The 20,530-nt window shown below is 40.2% G+C and overlaps 1 protein-coding gene across 2 annotated transcripts in view; it reads left to right on the top strand.

Moving 5' to 3' along the window:
• The window catches only part of LOC117506590 (guanine nucleotide-binding protein G(s) subunit alpha), a 120,890-nt gene that overhangs the window by 57,096 nt on the left and 43,264 nt on the right, over positions 1–20,530 (top strand). For both annotated transcript variants that reach the window (XM_034166101.1, XM_034166102.1), the window contains one exon: positions 703–800. In XM_034166101.1, coding sequence (XP_034021992.1) covers positions 703–800 — 98 coding nt within the window. The remainder of the gene's footprint in view (positions 1–702; positions 801–20,530) is intronic.

Genomic DNA, 20,530 nt, shown 5'->3' with positions numbered 1-20,530 from the left:
ACTGTCCATGTAGCTGCTACTGCTGGCAATTTGTGGGTGAAATTGTTTCTCTTAAAATTCTAGTTTTTTATTTTTACATTGTTGGCACTCTCATCGGCTGCTTGTGCCTGTCCATATTGTAGTACTGTACTGTAGATTGTAGTGAAGCGATAGGCCACGAGTAGTGACAGCCAGCCCTTGTCTCAGTACAAAGCTCTCTCTTTTTTCATGAACTCAATGAACTGCCACTGTCGCAGCCCTTTCATCTGCTCCAAATACGCCTTAAACTGAAAACTGAGCACGACAGCATCACCCCTTACCGCCCTCTTTGTTTAAGCTTTTTCATTCTTGATGACACGGATGAGAAATACAACCCAGCGATGCTGACTCATCTAAGTAAATATACAGGTTTATCATGTTTGGACCACCCAGCAACAACTTTTTAAAACGGCTCTTAAATTCCATGTTATGATCCATGTTTGGTTGTGAATTTGTTGAAGTTAAACTATAACTCTTACTTTTGACTACTTGTACTAACTGGTATTATTTCTAATGAGGATATGAATTGGTCTCACACCAGTGCATTAGTACTTTTCCTTCCATTTGTTTTTCTTGTATATTTTGCTTTGTGGATCTTCAGGTCAAAGAGAGCTTGACTTCGAGTTATTTCTCAGTGTTGTATATCTAGGTTTAACTGATCTAGGTCCTCTTCTCTTTTTCTAGGAGTTTTATGACAATGCAAAGATCCTCTGGCAAGACGAGGGGGTACGGGCCTGCTGGGAAAGGTCATACGAGTATCAACTCATTGACTGTGCGCAGTAGTAAGTCTTTTTGTTTTCTCTTTCACATTCCTTCATGTTTTAAAAATAAAGCTATATAGATTTCAAAGGAATCTGACAACTACAGACAGACCCACAAAGGTACCCTTCCATTGTCCATTCAACAAGCTGTTCAGCTTGGTTGTTTGGCTGTTTTACCATGCAGTTTAAGTACAAACAGAGTCAGTGGTCATGAGGTGAACATGGGTTTGATCTGTGGTAGAGGATGCAACTGAAATGTGAAATTCTGGTATTTAGCATGTGTTACTACCTGGTAATAAATGTCTTTTGAACCATGCTTGTTGGTTCACATGTTGGCATTGACTGGGTGGTGGGTGGGTGAGGGTTGGGGGGGGGGGGGATCATGACAATAAAACTTGTAAGGTTGCAGCCCCAACTGGAATGGATAACTTTTAATATCTCTGATTCCTTTGGTTTAAGTGGAAGACTGGCGAGGTTTTATTGCCATTATATAGATGTTTTTTGTCGAGTTTGATTATTGTTATTAGTTGGGAAAAAACTTGACAGTTATTCCCAGGTTTTGGACAAGCCTAGACATTGTGTCCTATAAAATGCAGAGAGTTAATCAATAGATAAAGATGTCCATCCCCTCCAGGTTGTTAACACAATAACCTAAAAACAATAACTACTGTCATCTTTTAAATCTCTAAATTAAAAGGGCATGTAATGATAATAAACCAGTCGTGAAAATTACTCATGGATTGACAAATATCTGAGTTTGAACCAGATGTGTGCCCCACCCCAAATATGGTGATTAACATGAGGCACCCTTGTAGTGTATTGTGGTTCTGGACAAGGTGTATTTCGAATGGTTGTTAGATTTTGTCCTGTCATGTACGAGGTCTGTCAATAAAGTAACGGTCCTTTTTATGTTTTTTCAAAAACTATATGGATTTCATTCATATGTTTTCACGTCAGACATGCTTGAACCCTCATGCGCGAGTTTTTCCACGCCTGTCGGTGACGTCATTTGCCTGTGAGCACGCCTTGGGAAGGAGTGGTCCCGCCCCCTCGTCGGATTTTCATTGTCTGGAAATGGCGGAATGAAAAGGACTTTTTTTTCCATCAGAGTTTTTTCAGAAGCTGTTAGAGACTGGCACCTGGAAACCATTTGAAAAATTTATCTGGCTTTCGGTGAAAATTTTACGGGCTTCACAGAGAATAAGGTCTGTTAGTACAGCTTTAAGGACCCCTTTAACGATGCTCGGCGCGGCACAAACCACCGGACCATTTCTAAACGGATGGCTCTGTGGATACGAGCCCGTCATGTGCTCTTTCTCTGGTTATCACAAGAGCTGGACATCAGCCATTTTCCGGCAGATTTCACTTTTAACAAGAGATTTTGTCACGGAAAGCCGCGCGGAGGCTTCGCGCGTCACGACCAATTCGCTTTGTAAGCGAGACAAAGGAACACCTCCGTTTTGGCGTGTCAGAGGACAAGTTTGGACATGTCTATCTCGGCTTTCAATGCTTACCAGTCCAGTAAGTATCAGTGAAATTGTGGAGAGCTGGACATGTCCAAACTTGTCCCACGACACGCTGAAATGGAGGTGTTCCTTTGTCTCGCTTCCAAAGCAAATCGGTCGTGACGCGCGAAGCCTCCGCGCGGCTTTCCATGACAAAATCTCTTGTTAAAAGTGAAATCTGCCGGAAAATGGCTGATGTCCAGCTCTTGTGATAACCAGAGAAAGAGCACACGACGGTCTCCTATCCACAGAGCGATCCGCTTAGAAATGGTCCGGTGCTTTGTGCTGCGTCGTCGCAGCTCGGAGCGTGGCGCGCCAAGCGTCCTTAAAGGGGTCCTTAAAGCTGTACTAACAGACCTTATTCTCTGTGAAGCCCGTAAAATTTTCACCGAAAGTCAGATAAATTTTTCGAATGGTTTCCAGGTGCCTGTCTCTAACAGCTTCTGAAAAAATTCTGATGGAAAAAAGTCCTTTTCATTCCAACATTTCCAGACAATGAAAATCCGACAAGGGGGCGGGTCCACTCCTTCCCAAGGCGTGCTCACAGGGCCATGGTGGACAGCAAGAAGTCATTAAAAATTAACAAATAAAAGCATCTTTGATTTTCAATGTTGAAATAAAGTTTCAAATTACTCAGAAATATATGACAATTTTTAAAATGTCTTCAGAAGTAATAAAACATGGCCATGGGATTTCTGTGGGCAAGTACATAGGTGACAGGTGATTGGTTAAAATTTTGGCCACTCATTTATGTCCTCTGAAATAGGAGTGCTTAGATGAAGATGTGGTAGACCACTGGCTCAACTATGTTAACAAGGAAAAATGTGCCTTATCGGGAACCTGAAGGTCCTGCTTATCAAGCAGAGTAATTTGTGGTAGGACACTTTAATGTGACGTACATTTTAGGAAAAGCAGAAACATCTCAATGGCTAACAGAATGAAATGAACACTGCTACATTTGATAACGAAGCTTCTGAGCTTTCATTGGAAAGTGATGTCTCAGATTTTCATAGAATGTACAGAGAGGAGGCGGCACACTTCATCCCGAAACTCTTAATGTTTTGAGAGTCTGTCGGATTTTGGATTCTAGTATGTGCTCACTCTGCTGACTGTGTCGCACGGCACTATTTTACTCCTGCTGTGAACGCTCACGTGGAATGTCTCCATGATGCTATTTTCACAGGCTGTCTGAACATGCAGATGTATTTCTTACATTGGAATAAGTCGGAATACATTATTTTCAGGAGATAATGGACTTTCTATCTAAAATGCCAGAATTGTGAGAGAACTTTCTGAGTTGCTGACAGTGAAGCGGCCGTGGGACATTGTTCTCCGGCTGTTGATTGCGCATTGTCCATGCGTGACAGCTTCTTTGATGGAGTGGACTTGCGCATCATTCTCTGGCTGGCGGTTACACACAATCTGTGTGTGAGACTTCTTTGAAGGCGTGGACTTTACATATTTAATCTTGGTAATCATTCTACTTGTGGGTGAGCGCCCTATTCAGTTTTTTCCATTTGGGATCGCTTCCCACCTGGTCATTTCCGCATGGAATTTGCATGTTCTCTCCGTGTTTGCGTGGGTTCCGTCCATGTGCTCCGCTTCCTCCCACTTCCAAAGACATGCTCAAGGCCAGCATATGGCCATCGGGTATTGCGATGACATAGCGTCCCTCCCTCTGTCAGTGTACAACATAAGTCCAGTTCTATTACTGCCACAGTCTTCAAATTCACAGGGAACATTCTTGGGACACAGACCTTGGATAAGTTCAAAGTTGGCTAACCTTGATTGATTTCAAGAGTTATTTTAAGAGGTTTAAAAGTTGCATTCTATTATCTGATCCATTTTGTGCTTGAGTGACACGGGTGGCAGCCAGTTAGAGTAGATCTGCACTGTGACGTCAGTTGCTGGGTTCTTCAAAACTGCTTCATTTTGTGTGTTTATATACATGTGAGTGAAGGGCAAAGTTTACAAGACAGTAGTGAGACCAGCTATGTTGTATGGCTTAGAGACGGTGGCACTAACAAAAAGACAGGAGGCAGAGCTGGAGGTGGCAGAGCTGAAGATGTTGAAATTCTCTTTGGGAGTGATGAGAATGGACAGGATTAGGAATGAACATATCAGAGGGACAGCTCAGGTGGGACAGTTTGGAGACAAAGTCAGAGAGGCAAGATTGAGATGGTTTGGACATGTGCAGAGGAGGGATCCAGGGTATATAGGGAGAAGGATGCTGAGGATGGAGCCACCAGGCAGGAGGAGAAGCGGGAGGCTAAAGAAGAGGTTTATGGATGTGCTGAGGGAGGACATGCAGGTGGTTGGTGTGACAGAGGAGGATTCAGAGGACAGGAAACGATTGATCTGCTGTGGACACCCCTAACGGGAGCAGCCAAAAGAAAAAGAAGATATCATATAGCAGACAAACAGTGATACTTGAGAAGTGAAATTAAGTTTATAGGATTTACAGAAAGTGTGCAATAATTCTTTAAACAAAATTAGGCAGGTGCATAAATTTGGGCACTGCAACAGAAAAAATACATACGAGGTCTGTGAGAAAAGTATCCAACCTTTTTTTTTATGCAAAAAATATATGGATTTGATTCATATGTTTTTACGTCAGCCAAGCTTGAACCTTCGTGCGCATGCGTGAGTTTTTTCACGCCTGTCGGTTGTGTCATTCGCCTGTGCGCAGGCTTTGTGTGAGCACTGGTCCACCCCTCTCGTCGTTTTTTCATTGCGAGGAAATGGCGGAATGATTTGGGCTTTGTTCCATCAGAATTTTTTCAGAAACTGTTAGAGACAGGCAGCTGGAAACCATTCGGAAAATTCACATTCGGTGAAAATTTTATGGGCTTCACAGAGATTAAGGAGTGTTACTACCGCTTTAAGGACGGCCCACAATGGTGCACGGCGCGCCGCGCTCCGAGCCACGATCGACAGTATTAGGTGAGAACAGTCATAGTCAACCCACAGACCTGCTCCAAAGACCTACAACATGATCTTACTGCAGATAGTGTCTCTGTGCGTCATTCAACTATACAGTGCACTATGCATTAAGAGATGCTGTATGATGCTGTAATGCAGAGGAAGCCTTTTTTGTGTACACGCCACAAACAGAGTCGCTTGAGGTATTCTAAAGCACATTTGGACAAGCCAGCTTCATTTTGGTATAAGGTGCTGTTAAAGTTTAGGGTCACATGGATTCCTGTGAATATCAGCAGATTCTTGAGAGCAACGTTCATGAATCAGTGACAAAGTTGAAGTTGCGCCAGGGCTGGATCTTTCAACAAGACAATGACCCTAAACACTGCTCAAAATCTACTAAGGCATTAATGCAGAGGAACAAGTACAATGTTCTGGAATTGACCGTCTCAGTCCCCAAACCTGAATATTATTGAAAGTCTGTTGTGTGATTTTAAGCGGGCTGTCCATGCTCGGAAACCAACAAAACCAGTGCTCACTCAAAGCCTGCCCACAGGCGAATGACGCAACCAACAGGCGTGAAAAAACTCACGCATGCGCACGAAGGTTCAAGCTTGGCTGACGTAAAAACATATGAGTCAAATCCATATATTTTTTGCATAAAATAAAAATGTCGGATACTTTTCTCACAGACTTCGCAAATATTTAGTAGATCCTCCTTTTGCAGAAATAACAGCCCTAAACGCTTCCTATAGCTCCCAATGAGAGTCCAGATTCTGGTTGAAGGTATTTTGGACCATTCTTCCTTACAAAACATCTCAGTTTTGTTGGTTTCTGAACATGGACAGCCTGCTTAAAATCACACCACAGATTTTCAATAATATTCAGGTTTGGGGACTGAGATGGTCAATTCCAGAACATTGTACTTGTTCCTCTGCATTAATGCCTTAGTAGATTTTGAGCAGTATTTAGGGTCCTTGTCTTGTTGAAAGATCCAGCCCTGGCGCAACTTCAACTTTGTCACTGATTCATGAACATTGCTCTCTAGAATCTGCTGATATTCACTGGAATCCATGTGACCCTAAACTTTAACAGCACCTTATACCAAAATACACCACAGCACCTTATACCAAAATGAAGCTGGCTTGTCCAAATGTGCTTTAGAATACCTCAAGCGACTCTGTTTGTGGCGTGTATACAAAAAAGGCTTCCTCTGCATTACAGCATCATACAGCATCTCTTAATGCATAGTGCACTGTATAGTTGAATGATGCACAGAGACACTATCTGCAGCAAGATCATGTTGTAGGTCTTTGAAGCAGGTCTGTGGGTTGACTATGATTGTTCTCACCATCCTTCGCTTCACCTTATCTGAGATTTTTCTTGGCCTGCCACTTCGGGCCTTAACTAGTACTGTGCCCGTGGTCTTCCATTTCCTCATTATGTTCCTCACAGTGGAAACTGACAGCTGAAATCTCTGAGATAGCTTTTTGTATCCTTCCCCTAAACCATGATGTTGAACAGTCTTTGTTTTCAGGTCATTTGAGAGTTGTTTAGAGGCTCCCATGTTGCCACTCATTAGAAGAGATGCAAAGAGGGGAAACAATTGTAAATGGCCACCTTAAATACCCTTTCTCATGATTGGATTCACCTGTGTAAGGAGGCCAAGGGTCAATGAGCTTACCAAACCAATTTTGTGTTCCAATAATTAGTGCTGAATGTATTCAAATCAATAAAATGACAAGGGTGCCCAAATTTATGCACCTGCCTAATGTTGTTAAAATAATTATTGCACACTTTCTGTAAATACTAGAAACTTCATTTCACTTCTCAAATATCAGTGTATTAGTCTGTTATATGATATATTTAACTGAAATTTCTGATCCAGATGACCATTGATTTATAAAGGAAAATCATGAAAATTATCAGGGGTGCCTAAACGTTTGCATACAACTGTATTATGTAAAAGCTAGCAAGAAGTAAGCACTTCTAAAACTGAAAACGCTGTTTTTGGAACCTATTAACACCTCTGAACTTATTTATAAGACATTTTACGGAGGTTAGGATGGTAACGTCACTTCCTAGTTTAACAACTTGCTAACTGCTTTGTTTCTGGTATATTATGTAAAAGCGAGTGTGAAATAAACACTTCTAAAACTGAAAACAATGTTCTTGTAACCTGATAGCACCTCTGGTGTCATTTACAAGAGATTTTGTGAACATTAGCTTGTATGCTAACTCTCGCTAACTCAAATCTAACTTTGTCTCATTAATATTGATACGTTCAAATTCACAGCGGGTGATCTACAAATATTCCTTTGCACAACATGAACAAATGATTTGATTTGAACATATACAAGTTGTACATAAGACAATAGGATCATAATAATTAACTAAACAACTGCAAATTATAAATAACACAGTGCTCATATGGTATTATAACATTGCGTTATATTTTTACTTTTAGAGAGTTTGTCAGATTTTGTACCTCAATATGTGCAGAGTCTATTCTCTGTACATAGCATGCTGTTTTAACCCTGTTTCACTCCCACTGTGAACGTGCACGTGGAACTGTCAGCTGTTTTTCAGACTGCCTTATCACACAGATGTATTTCTTAGATTTTTCTATGACAACACTGGCGTCATGAAGAAAGTCGTGGGATTGCTTCCCGCCTTTCTGTGTGGAGTTTGCAGGTTCTCCTTGTGTCTGTGTGGGTTTCCTACGGGCACTCTGGTTTCCTCCCACATTCAAAATTATGCTTATTTAGGGTCTGCTCCTTTCTCTGACCCTGACCAAGGCAGTGTCTCTAATCTGGAGTCCTGGGTGCTGGACTCTGGCTGCTCACTGCTCCTAGTGGTTGGATTGTGTGTAACTGTAATTAGGATGGGTTTAATGCAGAGGACAGATTTCGTTGTATGTATGTATATGTACAATGACGGTAACAGCTCTATTTTTATAAGCGTACACAAAGCTGAACCTCTAGTAGAGACTGTTTTTAACAGGTTGCGTTCATGATGCGCGTGCACTAAGTCATCTCAAGAGTGGCTGCTGCTTTTACCATGACTACATCAAAATGAACAGTTATCACTTCAGAACAAGTCATCATAACACAACTTCACACTTGTGTAAACTTTGCTTAGTTTGTGGCTCCATTCTTAATGTTAGCAGGTACATTCCATTCAACTACGCGCTGGGAAGTTTTCCTCAAAGCTGCATAAACGCTTCGGAAACACTTGAAAAACGAGTACAACGGTTACTTTTTTAGACCAAGCAGAGGAAAAAAATATGGAATCACTCAATTCTGAGGAAAAAATTATGGAATCACCCTGTAAATTTTCATCCCCCAAATTAACACCTGCATCAAATCAGATCTGCTCATTGACATTGACCCTATGCCATGACATTGACCCTATGTGTCTTTTTGCAAGGAATGTTTTTGCAGTTTTTGCTCTATGGCAAGATGCATTATCATCTTGAAAAATGATTTCATCATCCCCAAACATCCTTTCAATTGTCCAAAATATCAACATAAACTTGTGCATTTATTGATGATGTAATGACAGCCATCTCCCCAGTGCCTTTACCTGACATGCAGCCCCATATCATCAATGACTGTGGAAATTTACATGTTCTCTTCAGGCAGTCATCTTTATAAATCTCATTGGAAAGGCACCAAACAAAAGTTCCAGCATCATCACCTTGCCCAATGCAGATTCGAGATTCATCACTGAATCCACAGTCCACGATTGCTTTTCCTTAGCCCATTGTAACCTTGTTTTTTCTGTTTAGGTGTTAATGATGCCTTTCGTTTAGCTTTTCTGTATGTAAATCTCATTTCCTTTAGGCGGTTTCTTACAGTTCTGTCACAGACGTTGACTCCAGTTTCCTCCCATTCGTTCCTCATTTGTTTTGTTGTACATTTTTCGATTTTTGAGACATATTGCTTTAAGTTTTCTGTCTTGACGCTTTGATGTCTTCCTTGGTCTACCAGTATGTTTGCCTTTAACAACCTTCCCATGTTGTTTGTATTTGGTCCAGAGTTTAGACACAGCTGAGTGTGAACAACCAACATCTTTTGCAACATTGCGTGATGATTTACTCTCTTTTAAGAGTTTGATATTCCTCTCCTTTGTTTCAATTGACATCTCTCGTGTTGGAGCCATGATTCATGTCAGTCCACTTGGTGCAACAGCTTTCCAAGGTGTGTTCACTCCTTTTTAGATGCAGACTAACGAGCAGATCTGATATGATGCAGGTGTTAGTTTTGGGGATGAAAATTTACAGGGTGATTCCATAATTTTTTCCTCAGAATTGAGTGATTCCATATTTTTTTCCTCTGCTTGGTCTAAAAAAGTAACCGTTACTGACTGCCACAATCTTTTTTTCTTGATTTCTTATAGTGTTTCTTAAAGCCAGAAAGTTGCCATTTGAAATGACTTTAGTTTTGTCATGTCTGTGATCTGCTTTTTTCTACAAAATCAAACAAAAAAAAAAAAATCAAAAGAAAAAGAATAAAAATAGGTTTTAAGTCAAGACTTAAAACCTATTTTTATTCTTTTTCTTATGAGTAGTTTTTATTTTATGTTTTATTCTTTTACTTCTGTTTTTAATTAGGTATTTGAATTTTTTTTTTTTTTTTTTTTTTTATGTTGAACTGTGTGAGGCACCTTGAGACAACTTTTGTTGTAATCTGGCGCTTTATAAGATGATTAAATTAAAATTTAACAACATTTTATTGAGCCTTAAAGTAAATAAATATGAAATTGGTTACTGGATCCTTAAACTCTGGACATAATAAACTCTACATTGTGGATCCTTGATCTCTGGACATGAACAGAAATAAAATCTGTTAGTTTTTGTCAAAAGCATTTCCTTTCAGACATTATTGGCATGAATGTACAGTATTTCCATACCTCTGAGCTGAGCTCTTGCAGCTGTGCTGCAGGTCAGGTTTATAAAGAATGCAGGACGTCTCAATTTGTGAGGAAAAAAACATTTTAGTCGATTGTAGTTTGTCTGTATTGCAACATTTGTAAGAGGTGTCGTTTTATTTTAAGCGACAATTCGTTTTGAAGTTATTAATTCTGAGCGGACTCTGTCTCAGCAGAGAGCCGCACAGCGTTTGAAGCTCTGCCAACAGAACGGAGGACGATTCTACACAAAAGTGACTCATGATATTTTAATGGCTTTCAGATGGGTTAAGAAGTGGACTTACCGCTTCTGAAGAGCAGTGAATCGAAGAGCCACGAGCCATTGAATTGAAGCATTGTTTCGATTCACGCTTCAAACTGGAGTCGCGCTGCAGAATCGGTTGATTACAGACGCTGTATTGAAAATAAGCGTAACGGTCCAAAATTATAACGTAACGGGCCGTAACACAAGTTTGCGCTAGCTAGAACCCTGCTATGTATCATCGGATAACAGCACGAACAGCCTAAATCACTAACAGCCTAAATCTAAAAGCACAATCTGCTCGCCATCACGACGTGCAGCTCATCAGGTGGAGCAAAGAAGAAGTGAACCGAGCCAATAGTTGCATCAGCGGATCACATCAGAGCGCAGCTCGCCTGAATGATTATCAGGGCTGTGAAAACTCCGCTGAGCTGCGAAATTCCACAGATTTCATCATGGGGGGTGGGGGGTGTTAGTGTTTAACTCTGTAATCGTGATCATTGCTGAGTTTTTAAAATGTCTATCGCAAATTGTTCTCTTTTTTACGACATTGTGCAAGTTTTATAAGACCGCGGCTGTCCGCGGACACTGATCTGTGTGTTACAGATACAAATCAGTCTCCTCAGACCCGCGGAGTTTCTAGGAGAAAAAAGCCTGGCTGTTGCGACAGTTGTCATAATGTGAGACTGGTTGGTTGCTGCAGCGACGCTGTGTGTCTCCTGTGCGAAGCTTAAGCTAAACTTAGCATGTGGACATCGCAAACCTTTAGAGCTCTAAAGTTTTTAAAAGAAGACTTGTGCAGCATGTCTGTCACGGGCCGACGTTGGACAGAGAGAAGATGGCGAGAAAGACTGTTTGAAAAAGTCTGATAAGGACAAGAATCCGTGGAATTGTCACTGGCTTCAACACACCTGAAAGATAAAAGAAACGAGTAAGGTGAACTGTGCTCTCAGGATACACGGTAAGAATAAACATTGTGCTGTTCAAACAGGATTTTAGACAAGATTATGTGACTTTTTCATTAATCTACACTTTCTTTCATTGGGAAAAAAAAGACTGGCTTTGAATGGATTTACATGAATTTACACAAGAACGTAAAGGAGTTTTTATTAATGTAGACTTTTTTCATGGGAAAAAGACACTGTGGCTTTGAGTGGATTTACAGGAATTTACACAAGAATATATGGCTTTTTTACTATAAGGTATGTTATTGATATTTTATCACAATTTTCAAAATATTCTCAGAGCTTTAGCTGTGGTTTTTGAAATGCTGTAACAGTTTTATCGGCCTTCATGAATTTCATGTAGTTTAATTGTTCTGAGTTAATGCATAATTTGGTTTACAATTACAATCATTCCATGTCCTACTTCCACATCATATTCTGTTATTTCAACATGAACATTGACAGTTCAAATGAAAGGTTGAATACAGGGTCATTTAAATATGCACTAATTTTGAGACTTTTTGTTCCAGGAGATGTCGAAAATGTATCATTAGATAAAAAATTAATTTGGTTTCTGGGATACCACAGGGCCCGAGACCCCGGCTTCTGGGGACCTATGCCCCCCAGACCCCCTGCAAATTTTCCACGGATGTCACAATTTTCATTTCACAGCCCTGGATTATAAGGAGATGTTAAATCTATCATAAACATACTTTAACAGCTGCAGACAAGAAGGAAAGAACATGCAACTGTTTTACCAAGCCATGGCAATGTAAACATGACAAATAATTAGCTTTTTAGACAGCTCCAAATGCTTTCTCCAGCTCATTTAGCTCGCACTCGCACGAATGGTGCTGCTGGAACGGTCCTCTGTGATTCAGGAAGTGATTAGAGTCATTTACAACAGACAACTTACAGAGAAAATGATTAATCCGTTACAAAATAATTATTTTATATACGCAGCGTCCAGCACAGAGCACGTGGCAGGCAGTGGAACAAAGCACAGCGTCCAGCTGGGATCACAGTGGGTGGGATCATCACAATGACGTGCGTGTAGCTAGTGTCAGTGCACCCTAAGTTGTTTTGATTTTGGTGCAACCTGTCCTTTAATGTGTTGGTGGATTTGTTTCTGTAAGGTGAGGTAGAGGTATGACTAAAGAACCAAGCCTCTGCGCGTGTGTGTGTGTGTGTGTGTGTGTGTGTGTGTGTGTGTGTGTGTGTGTGTGTGTGTGTGTGGTGGGGGGGATTATTTTCACAGCTGTTGCTTGAATAATTATATTGCTTGTATTTTGTTTGTTTCTTTGTTGTTGCCCTCAAGATTCTGAGGCATTTTATATTTTCCTCATGTTTTCCTGTCCTGACTTTCTTTCTTTCTTGTCTTATGCGGCTGTTGATCTTGGTCAGGTCTGCCTCTGCTGTAAGTCATGCAGTGGTGACAGGAACCCAGAGTTTTTCAAATGCAGGGGCCTGTCGCTTGTGTGTTTGTGTGTGGTGACATGCATTTGAGAGACAGTCAGTTTTCTTGACTGCATTTTTTTATTTGGATAGTTGATTCATGGATTTAGTCATCGCTGTTACATATGTGGGTACTGATATCACAGGTGTACATGTGAGGGATTTTCTTGCTTTTCCCCTTTGGGGTGATAAACTGATGATGAAACCGTAGTTGCCCCTGATCCCCCCCACCCCCGTTTGCTTGGAGTTGCATTGCAGGTCTTATATGGATTTTTTAAATTAAAATAATAATGCCACCACACCCTGGACCCAGATAAGTGGCACAAAATGAGTGAATGAATGAATGAAAATAATGATCTGTTGATGTATTTTTGCTTTTAATTGTGGACATACATCACAAAACAGTCATAATAAAAATCCTTACCAGAATATGGAATAACCCAAGGAGGAACAATCAAACTATACAAAACCAACAGCTATGCTGCCCAAACCAGTTTTTATATGAATTCATTTTCAATAATTTAACCAATTTTTTTTAGCGTTGTGAGAAAACTGACTTAAACCTATTTTCAACCAGACCACTCTTGATGTAAAACTGTTAAATTAATCAAATATTCTAATTTAAAAGCAGTTTAAGATATTTTCTATCCTAATAGTTGTTTGAATACCTTGTTAAAGAAGAGATTATGTCTGCTTTGTGCCTTTTCCCCACAATCATATTTTTGCCATAGACTATATATACTTGACAAACCCTCCGTGAGGTCACCTTTACGTTTTCTGAAGAGATACAGAAGAGCAATTTTGAAACTCAAAAAAGTGCTCTGGGTGTTGTCATATTGTCAGTGTTTACTCTGCCTACATCACGAATATGTTGTAAGTGCTTAAAGAGGTGGAGCTTGGCCAAGATCCTACATGACCTCGAAAAGATGAACTAATAGCTATCAGGCTAACCTTGGTTTGGATGTTTTCTTAAGTCATATTTTGGGGGACTGGGTGGTGTTTTTCATGATGGGTGTCTTGGGTGTGGGTGTTAAAAATGATAATTGGTTTATTTCTTGAGTCCTAATGGATTACATGTACCAAACATAATCAAGCTACCGATAGCTGCTAAAATTTGCTAATGTCATTGGAAAAACAAAATTAAGTAATGTGAAAATTTCACTCACTGGAAATACTGGAGCACAAAATTCTTAGATGATCTTCTCGGACAATTAACTACACAGCAAGCCATGTTGTTACAGATATTTGTAATAAAATGCATAGAAAGGACAGACACTGTTCTCTATGACAGCTTACAGTGACTGCTAGCAGCCTCTGTTATCAGAGCTCTGAAGTTGGAATGCAGTACTTGCCACTCAAAGGGACCATGCCCCTAGTTGTGCATAAATTTATGACTTAAAGCATCTTAAACTAAGGGGTCATTCCATATGAAATCAACCAGTTAGAAAAATAAAAATCCCTGGTCACCTCTCAGCCCTGTTCTGCAAATTTAATATGTTGTTCCTATTATAAAGTTATGGCAAATTGCTAAATATTAGGTCTCTGTCTTGAAAACTTTTTAAATTATAGCCTCTGGAAATTTTTGTGAATTTTTCACATTTTGCGAAAACTGTTTTCTACCAGCTTTGGACATCAGTAACGAGACTTCTGCAAATGTCACAGCATTGAAACTGTGCATCCCAGACTAACTTTTCTGTAGAGTTGGAACATTTGTCAATTGTGGTGTATCTGGTATGATCTGCCATCTATAAAGGCCTCAAAATGGTAGCAAACCCATAATTTGACTTGTCTGTCATATTTCTGATAGTGCCAAAATGAAGGAAATAAGTGTGATATGGCAGTCTAATTTGTTTTACCATGACTTCTGATGTGATTGAGCGTTGCTATTAGGTTATATCATATATAAAGTTGTTTTATGCCAAATTTATGGTTGCTAGAATTGGGCTAATTTTGAAAAAGCCTTAAAATATGGTGATTTTCAATACCCCAGATGACAATGGAGGTAATTGCTAATCAAATTCATATTTTTACCATGTATACTTACACATCTCAAGATGGTATGTTGCAAATATGGTGATGTTTTTGAGATTCTTTCTGGTAGTATTGTGTTGCACGTGAGAGTAAGTAACACTCTTGTTACGCATAGTGAAATTACTGGCGTTAATAATATTTCAACAGCTTATTAACCTTATATTTTTGTAGTCTGTGCAGTATCAAAACTATTAGATTCACTACACAACAATATATCTTGGTATGATACTTTATTTCACAACACAAGTTAATTACAGATATTTCACAACATTCGTCACAACATTCATCAGAAATGTAAGTTATTTTGGGTGGATCTTGTCACTTTGGGATTAACTCACTTCTTGAACATTGAGCAACACTCTGGTTGCATCAGTAGAAATTGGGAAAACCATTATAACTATTAACACATAATGTACAAAAATAAAGAAAAGATTGGACAGTATCTATTTTGGGTGCACGTTGTCATGCTGAGAATAGGTCACTGAGGATTTAGCAGTACTTCATAATTCTTGAAGCCATGTAATTCCCAAATCCCCATGATGTCATACAAGGTGTATTAGATAAGAAACCGACACTTTTATTTTTTTTAACTATATGGATTTGAATGACGTGCGATTACACCAATCATGCTTGAACCCTCGTGCGCATGCATGAGTTTTTTCACGCGTCGGTGACGTCATTTCCCTGTGGGCAGGCCTTGAGTGAGATGTGGTCCAGCCCTCTCGGCTGAATTCCTTTGTTTCACACGCTGCTCAAGACTGCGCGCGTTGCTTTATCAAAATTTTTTCTGGACCTGTGAGGAATATCCGAGTGGACACTATTTGAGAAATTTAGCTGGTTTTCGGTGAAAAGTTTAACAGCTGATGAGAGATTATGGGGTGTTTCTGTCGCTGTAAGGACTTCCCACGGAGCAGGACGTCGCGCAGCGCTTCCAGGCGCCGTCGTTGGCCTGTTTCGATCTGAAAACACCCTAATTTAAGGCTTAATTCACCCAGGACATCGTGAGAGAACAGAGAAGATTCAGAAGAGGCCGGCATGAGGACTTTATGTGGACATTCCACTGTTTAAGGACATTTTGTAATGAAAGACGTGCGTGCAAATTCGCCGAGTCGTTTCCGTGAAGACTCGGTGAATCTGTGTGCGCCGCGACAGGAAAAACACCTCCGTGTTGAAAACCATTTGTAAAATTCAGGCAGCTTTTAATGGCTTTCAACAAGTGAGTAACTGAGAAATTGTTTAACAGCTTGGGCATGTTCCAGCTTGCCCGTTAAGGTTTCCAACGGAGGTGTTTTTCCTGTCGCAACCCCCCGCGGTCGGGTCCGGCCCGACATGCGACTCTGCCCGCACGTTCTTTCATTACAAAATGTCCGTTAACAATGGAATGTCCGAATAAACTCCTCATGCTGACTTCTTCTGAAAGTTTTCTGTTCTCTGACGACTTCCTGGGTCAACAGAACCTGAAATGTGGAAGTTTTCAACTTGAAACAGTGAGACGCTGCCGCCTCGAAGCGCAGATCGCCGTCAGGCGACGTGGGCCGTCCTTAAAGCGACACTACCAGACCAAAATCTCTCATCAGCCGTTAAATTTTTTACCAAAAACCAGCTGAATTTATTGAATGGTGTCCACTCAGTTGTGCCTTACAGCTTTTGAAAAATTTTTTATCAAACAAAGCAGCAGTCTCTGAGCCATTCCTAAACAATGAAAAATCGACGAGAGGGTGGGCCACTCCTCACTCAAAGACTGCCCACAGGCGAATGACGTAACCGACAGGCGTGAAAAAACTCTCGCATGCCCACAAGGGTTCAAGCATGTCTGATGTAATCACACGTGATTCAAATCCATATGGTTTTTGAAAAAAAATAATAAGGTCGGATACTTTTCTAACAGACCTCATATGCTAGGAGACAAGCTCAGACACGTAGCCTACTGCCAGCAACAGAAACGTTTGGAATATCAAACTCACCTTTACTTGCAGAGCCAGTGTGCAATGATAAATAATCCACTCAAATATAATGAATCAAACATATTTCTAATTGTATTAGCAAGAAAGATATTCAAAATTAGTGTTTTCCAAAGGAAGTAAAAAAAAACTTGACACTTGTTTTACAGTTCTTCATAATATAAATGACATTAAAATCAATAAGTGACCAAAGATTTTATTTTAATGCTATGTAATTAGTAAACCCAGTAACAATTTTACATCAGTATAGGATAGAATGTAAGATATTTTTGAGGTTACATAATAATGTATTTTGTGTGGTTTTCGCTCAGTCTCTACTTACAAATTATCTGTTTTTCTTTATTTCATGATTTTGAAAAAAACTTATAGCTGCAGACATAACAAATCAAAGTAAAGCTGCTTTCTGACTGCTGTCAATCAATCAATCAATTTTATTTATATAGCGCCAAATCACAACAAACAGTTGCCCCAAGGCGCTCCATATTGTAAGGCAAGGCCATACAATAATTACGTAAAACCCCAACGGTCGAAACGACCCCCTGTGAGCAAGCACTTGGCTACAGTGGGAAGGAAAAACTCCCTTTTAACAGGAAGAAACCTCCAGCAGAGCCAGGCTCAGGGAGGGGCAGTCTTCTGCTGGGACTGGTTGGGGCTGAGGGAGAGAACCAGGAAAAAGACATGCTGTGGAGGGGAGCAGAGATCAATCACTAATGATTAAATGCAGAGTGGTGCATACAGAGCAAAAAGAGAAAGAAACACTCAGTGCATCACGGGAACCCCCCAGCAGTCTAAATCTATAGCAGCATAACTAAGGGATGGCTCAGGGTCACCTGATCCAGCCCTAACTATAAGCCTTAGCAAAAAGGAAAGTTTTAAGCCTAATCTTAAAAGTAGAGAGGGTGTCTGTCTCCCTGATCCAAATTGGGAGCTGGTTCCACAGGAGAGGAGCCTGAAAGCTGAAGGCTCTGCCTCCCATTCTACTCTTACAAACCCTAGGAACTACAAGTAAGCTTGCAGTCTGAGAGCGAAGCGCTCTCTTGGGGTGATATGGTACTACGAGGTCCCTAAGATAAAATGGGACCTGATTATTCAAAACCTTATAAGTAAGAAGAAGAATTTTAAATTCTATTCTAGAATTAACAGGAAGCCAATGAAGAGAGGCCAATATGGGTGAAATATGCTCTCTCCTTCTAGTCCCCGTTAGTACTGTAGCTGCAGCATTTTGAATTAACTGAAGGCTTTTCAGGGAACTTTTAGGACAACCTGATAATAATGAACTACAATAGTCCAGCCTAGAGGAAATAAATGCATGAATTAGTTTTTCAGCATCACTCTGAGACAAGACCTTTCTAATTTTTAAGATATTGCATAAATGCAAAAAAGCAGTCCTACATATTTGTTGCTGTGTGAATATATCAGGGAGTACAGCTGTACAGTATTTATTATCATGATTCCGTCCGCAGGAAATTGTACATATGAGTACTTTTATATTTTTGGGCATTGTTGCATTTATTCCTTCATTATTGGAGTTTATTTTGTTTAGTGCGTTTATTTCTGGGAATTTGCAGTACCTCCCAAAGTAGTAGTAAAAAAAAAAAAACACGAGCTATACTTCAGAAAATACAATACTTGTTCATCAGTATCTTTGGTGCTTGCTTTCCTGGTTTGAGTAATCCACAAATCAATTCTTCTCTCCATCGAAACCTTCTTAGCCTGCAGTGTTGTCAGATTGTTGTCAGTTTATTCCAAGTGACAGTCAGGTGCTGAAATATTAAGACAACATGAAAGTGCAAAAATCTGCAGTTCCTTACATAGCCACTTGAGGCAGGCTCTAAAATTATGTCAGTTTTCATAGAGTCCGATGTTAAAATGTCCAACATCCAACATTATAATGTATCTCGTACAAACAGCACAAGTGAAGCCCAGCACAGCCTGAGAATGTTCTTCAAAACATGGCTCTAACCACAGATTTTATGTTTTTTTTTTTTTCTTCTCGTGGCCAGGAGAACATTCTTAAAGCACGTTTCCTCTCCCGAAAGTGTGGAACCGGCCGTGTTTGTGGTTTGCACCGCTGCGTTGTGTCATGCTAAGCTAAGCTAAGCTGTTACATGCAGGACACCAGTCAGTGTAGCTGAGGAAGCCACTTCTGTGATCACGGAATCGGCCAGAAAGGCGACAACGAGTGGACACTTCTAACAGGACAGCCGTGATGGCTAAGCTGAGTTTAAGCGATATCTAAGCTGAGCACTACTGGGAGCCCCCAGTGACACTGGCTCCACCAGATCCGCAGGCTGATGAACGGGCATTTGTTTTTTTGTGGAGCAACACACAGTGGAATAATAATTCTGCATGGCTCTGTGTGTGAACAGAGTGAAATCAAAGACACCACTTTGAGATGTACGTGATGAGATGTATCGAGGTGTATGCAGTGATGTTGTTATCTTGCCAAAAAGAAGTTTTGCAAGATATGTTAGTATGTATGTTTATTTGTTTTTTTGTAATCATTGCATTTTTCACCTTTAACTCACAGTGCAGCACACAGTTTACATTGCAGACACTTGCAACTTCACATATAGCAGCGCTACCAAGATACCTTTGAGCACACAAAAGGATCAACCTGAAGGTCAAAGATCAAGGTCACAGCAGGGTCAAACACTAAATTCAACTAAACAACTTTCCTGGTCGCAATTTTTGAAATTTTGCTTCCAAATTTGGCATGGACACAGCGATAGGCCTTGCCTATAAGGCATTACCTGGGATAAGTGATTGACCTTGACCTTCAGAGTTTTGCTTGAGGTCAAAGTTCACATAAATTAGGTCAAACTTTAGATTAGTAAAACATGTTGTGTAATACTCCACATTAAAGGACTCAATGAGATGATCCAGAATATGGCAAAGGTTTAAAGTTATGATGACATTTCATGACATTATCATGAAACAATATTCAAAATTTTGATTTTTAAGGCTTTTTAACTCACTGTGCAGCACACAGTTTACATTGCAGAATTGTGCAACTTCACATATAGCAACCCTAGGAAGGTACCTTTCAGTACACAAAAGGATCAAGCTGAAGGTCAAATGTCAAGGTCACAGCAGGCTCAAACACTAAATTCCACTAAACAGTTTTCCTGGTCGCACCTATTCAAATTTTGCCTCCAAATTTGGCGTGGACACAGTCATTGGCCTTGCCCATAAGCCATTACCCGGGATAAGCGAATGACCTTTAACTTCAGGGTTTTGCTTGAGGTCACCTAAATTAGGTCAAACATCAGATTACAGCAAAACATGTCATGTAATATGTCAAATTAAAGGGCGTGATGACAGGATCCAGAATATAACAAAGATTTTAAGTTATGATGTCATTTGATGACATCATCACTAGTAGGGGTGCCGGAAAAAAAATCAGTTCACGTCCGAATCACAATTCTTATTTATTAAGATTCCGAATCGATCCAAAATGTCCAAGAATCGTTTTTTAAAAAGCATTTTTTAAAACATTTTCTTGCTTACTCGCTGCGTGTACTGTTTGTCATGCATCGGCCTCCGTACTACAGTGTCCCCGCGAGGGGAGGGTCCGGTGTGCTTCAAACATTTGTGAGCTGCAGCTTAGCATGGCTGACGAAGAGCTAATTCAGCCAGCACCGTCTTTGCTGAAGGCAAATGTTTGGGCGCATTTTGGATTTTATTATTTGCTGCGTAAGAAGGAGCTTGACATGACTTATGCAGAGTGCAAAATCTGTAAAATGAAAGTCAAGTACTTCGG

This window comes from Thalassophryne amazonica, chromosome 3 (genome assembly GCF_902500255.1).
Source record: "Thalassophryne amazonica chromosome 3, fThaAma1.1, whole genome shotgun sequence".
In the NCBI taxonomy this organism is placed as follows: domain Eukaryota; kingdom Metazoa; phylum Chordata; class Actinopteri; order Batrachoidiformes; family Batrachoididae; genus Thalassophryne; species Thalassophryne amazonica.
Note: the sequence above shows the minus strand (reverse complement) of the source record. Positions and strands in the feature narration are given on the sequence as shown.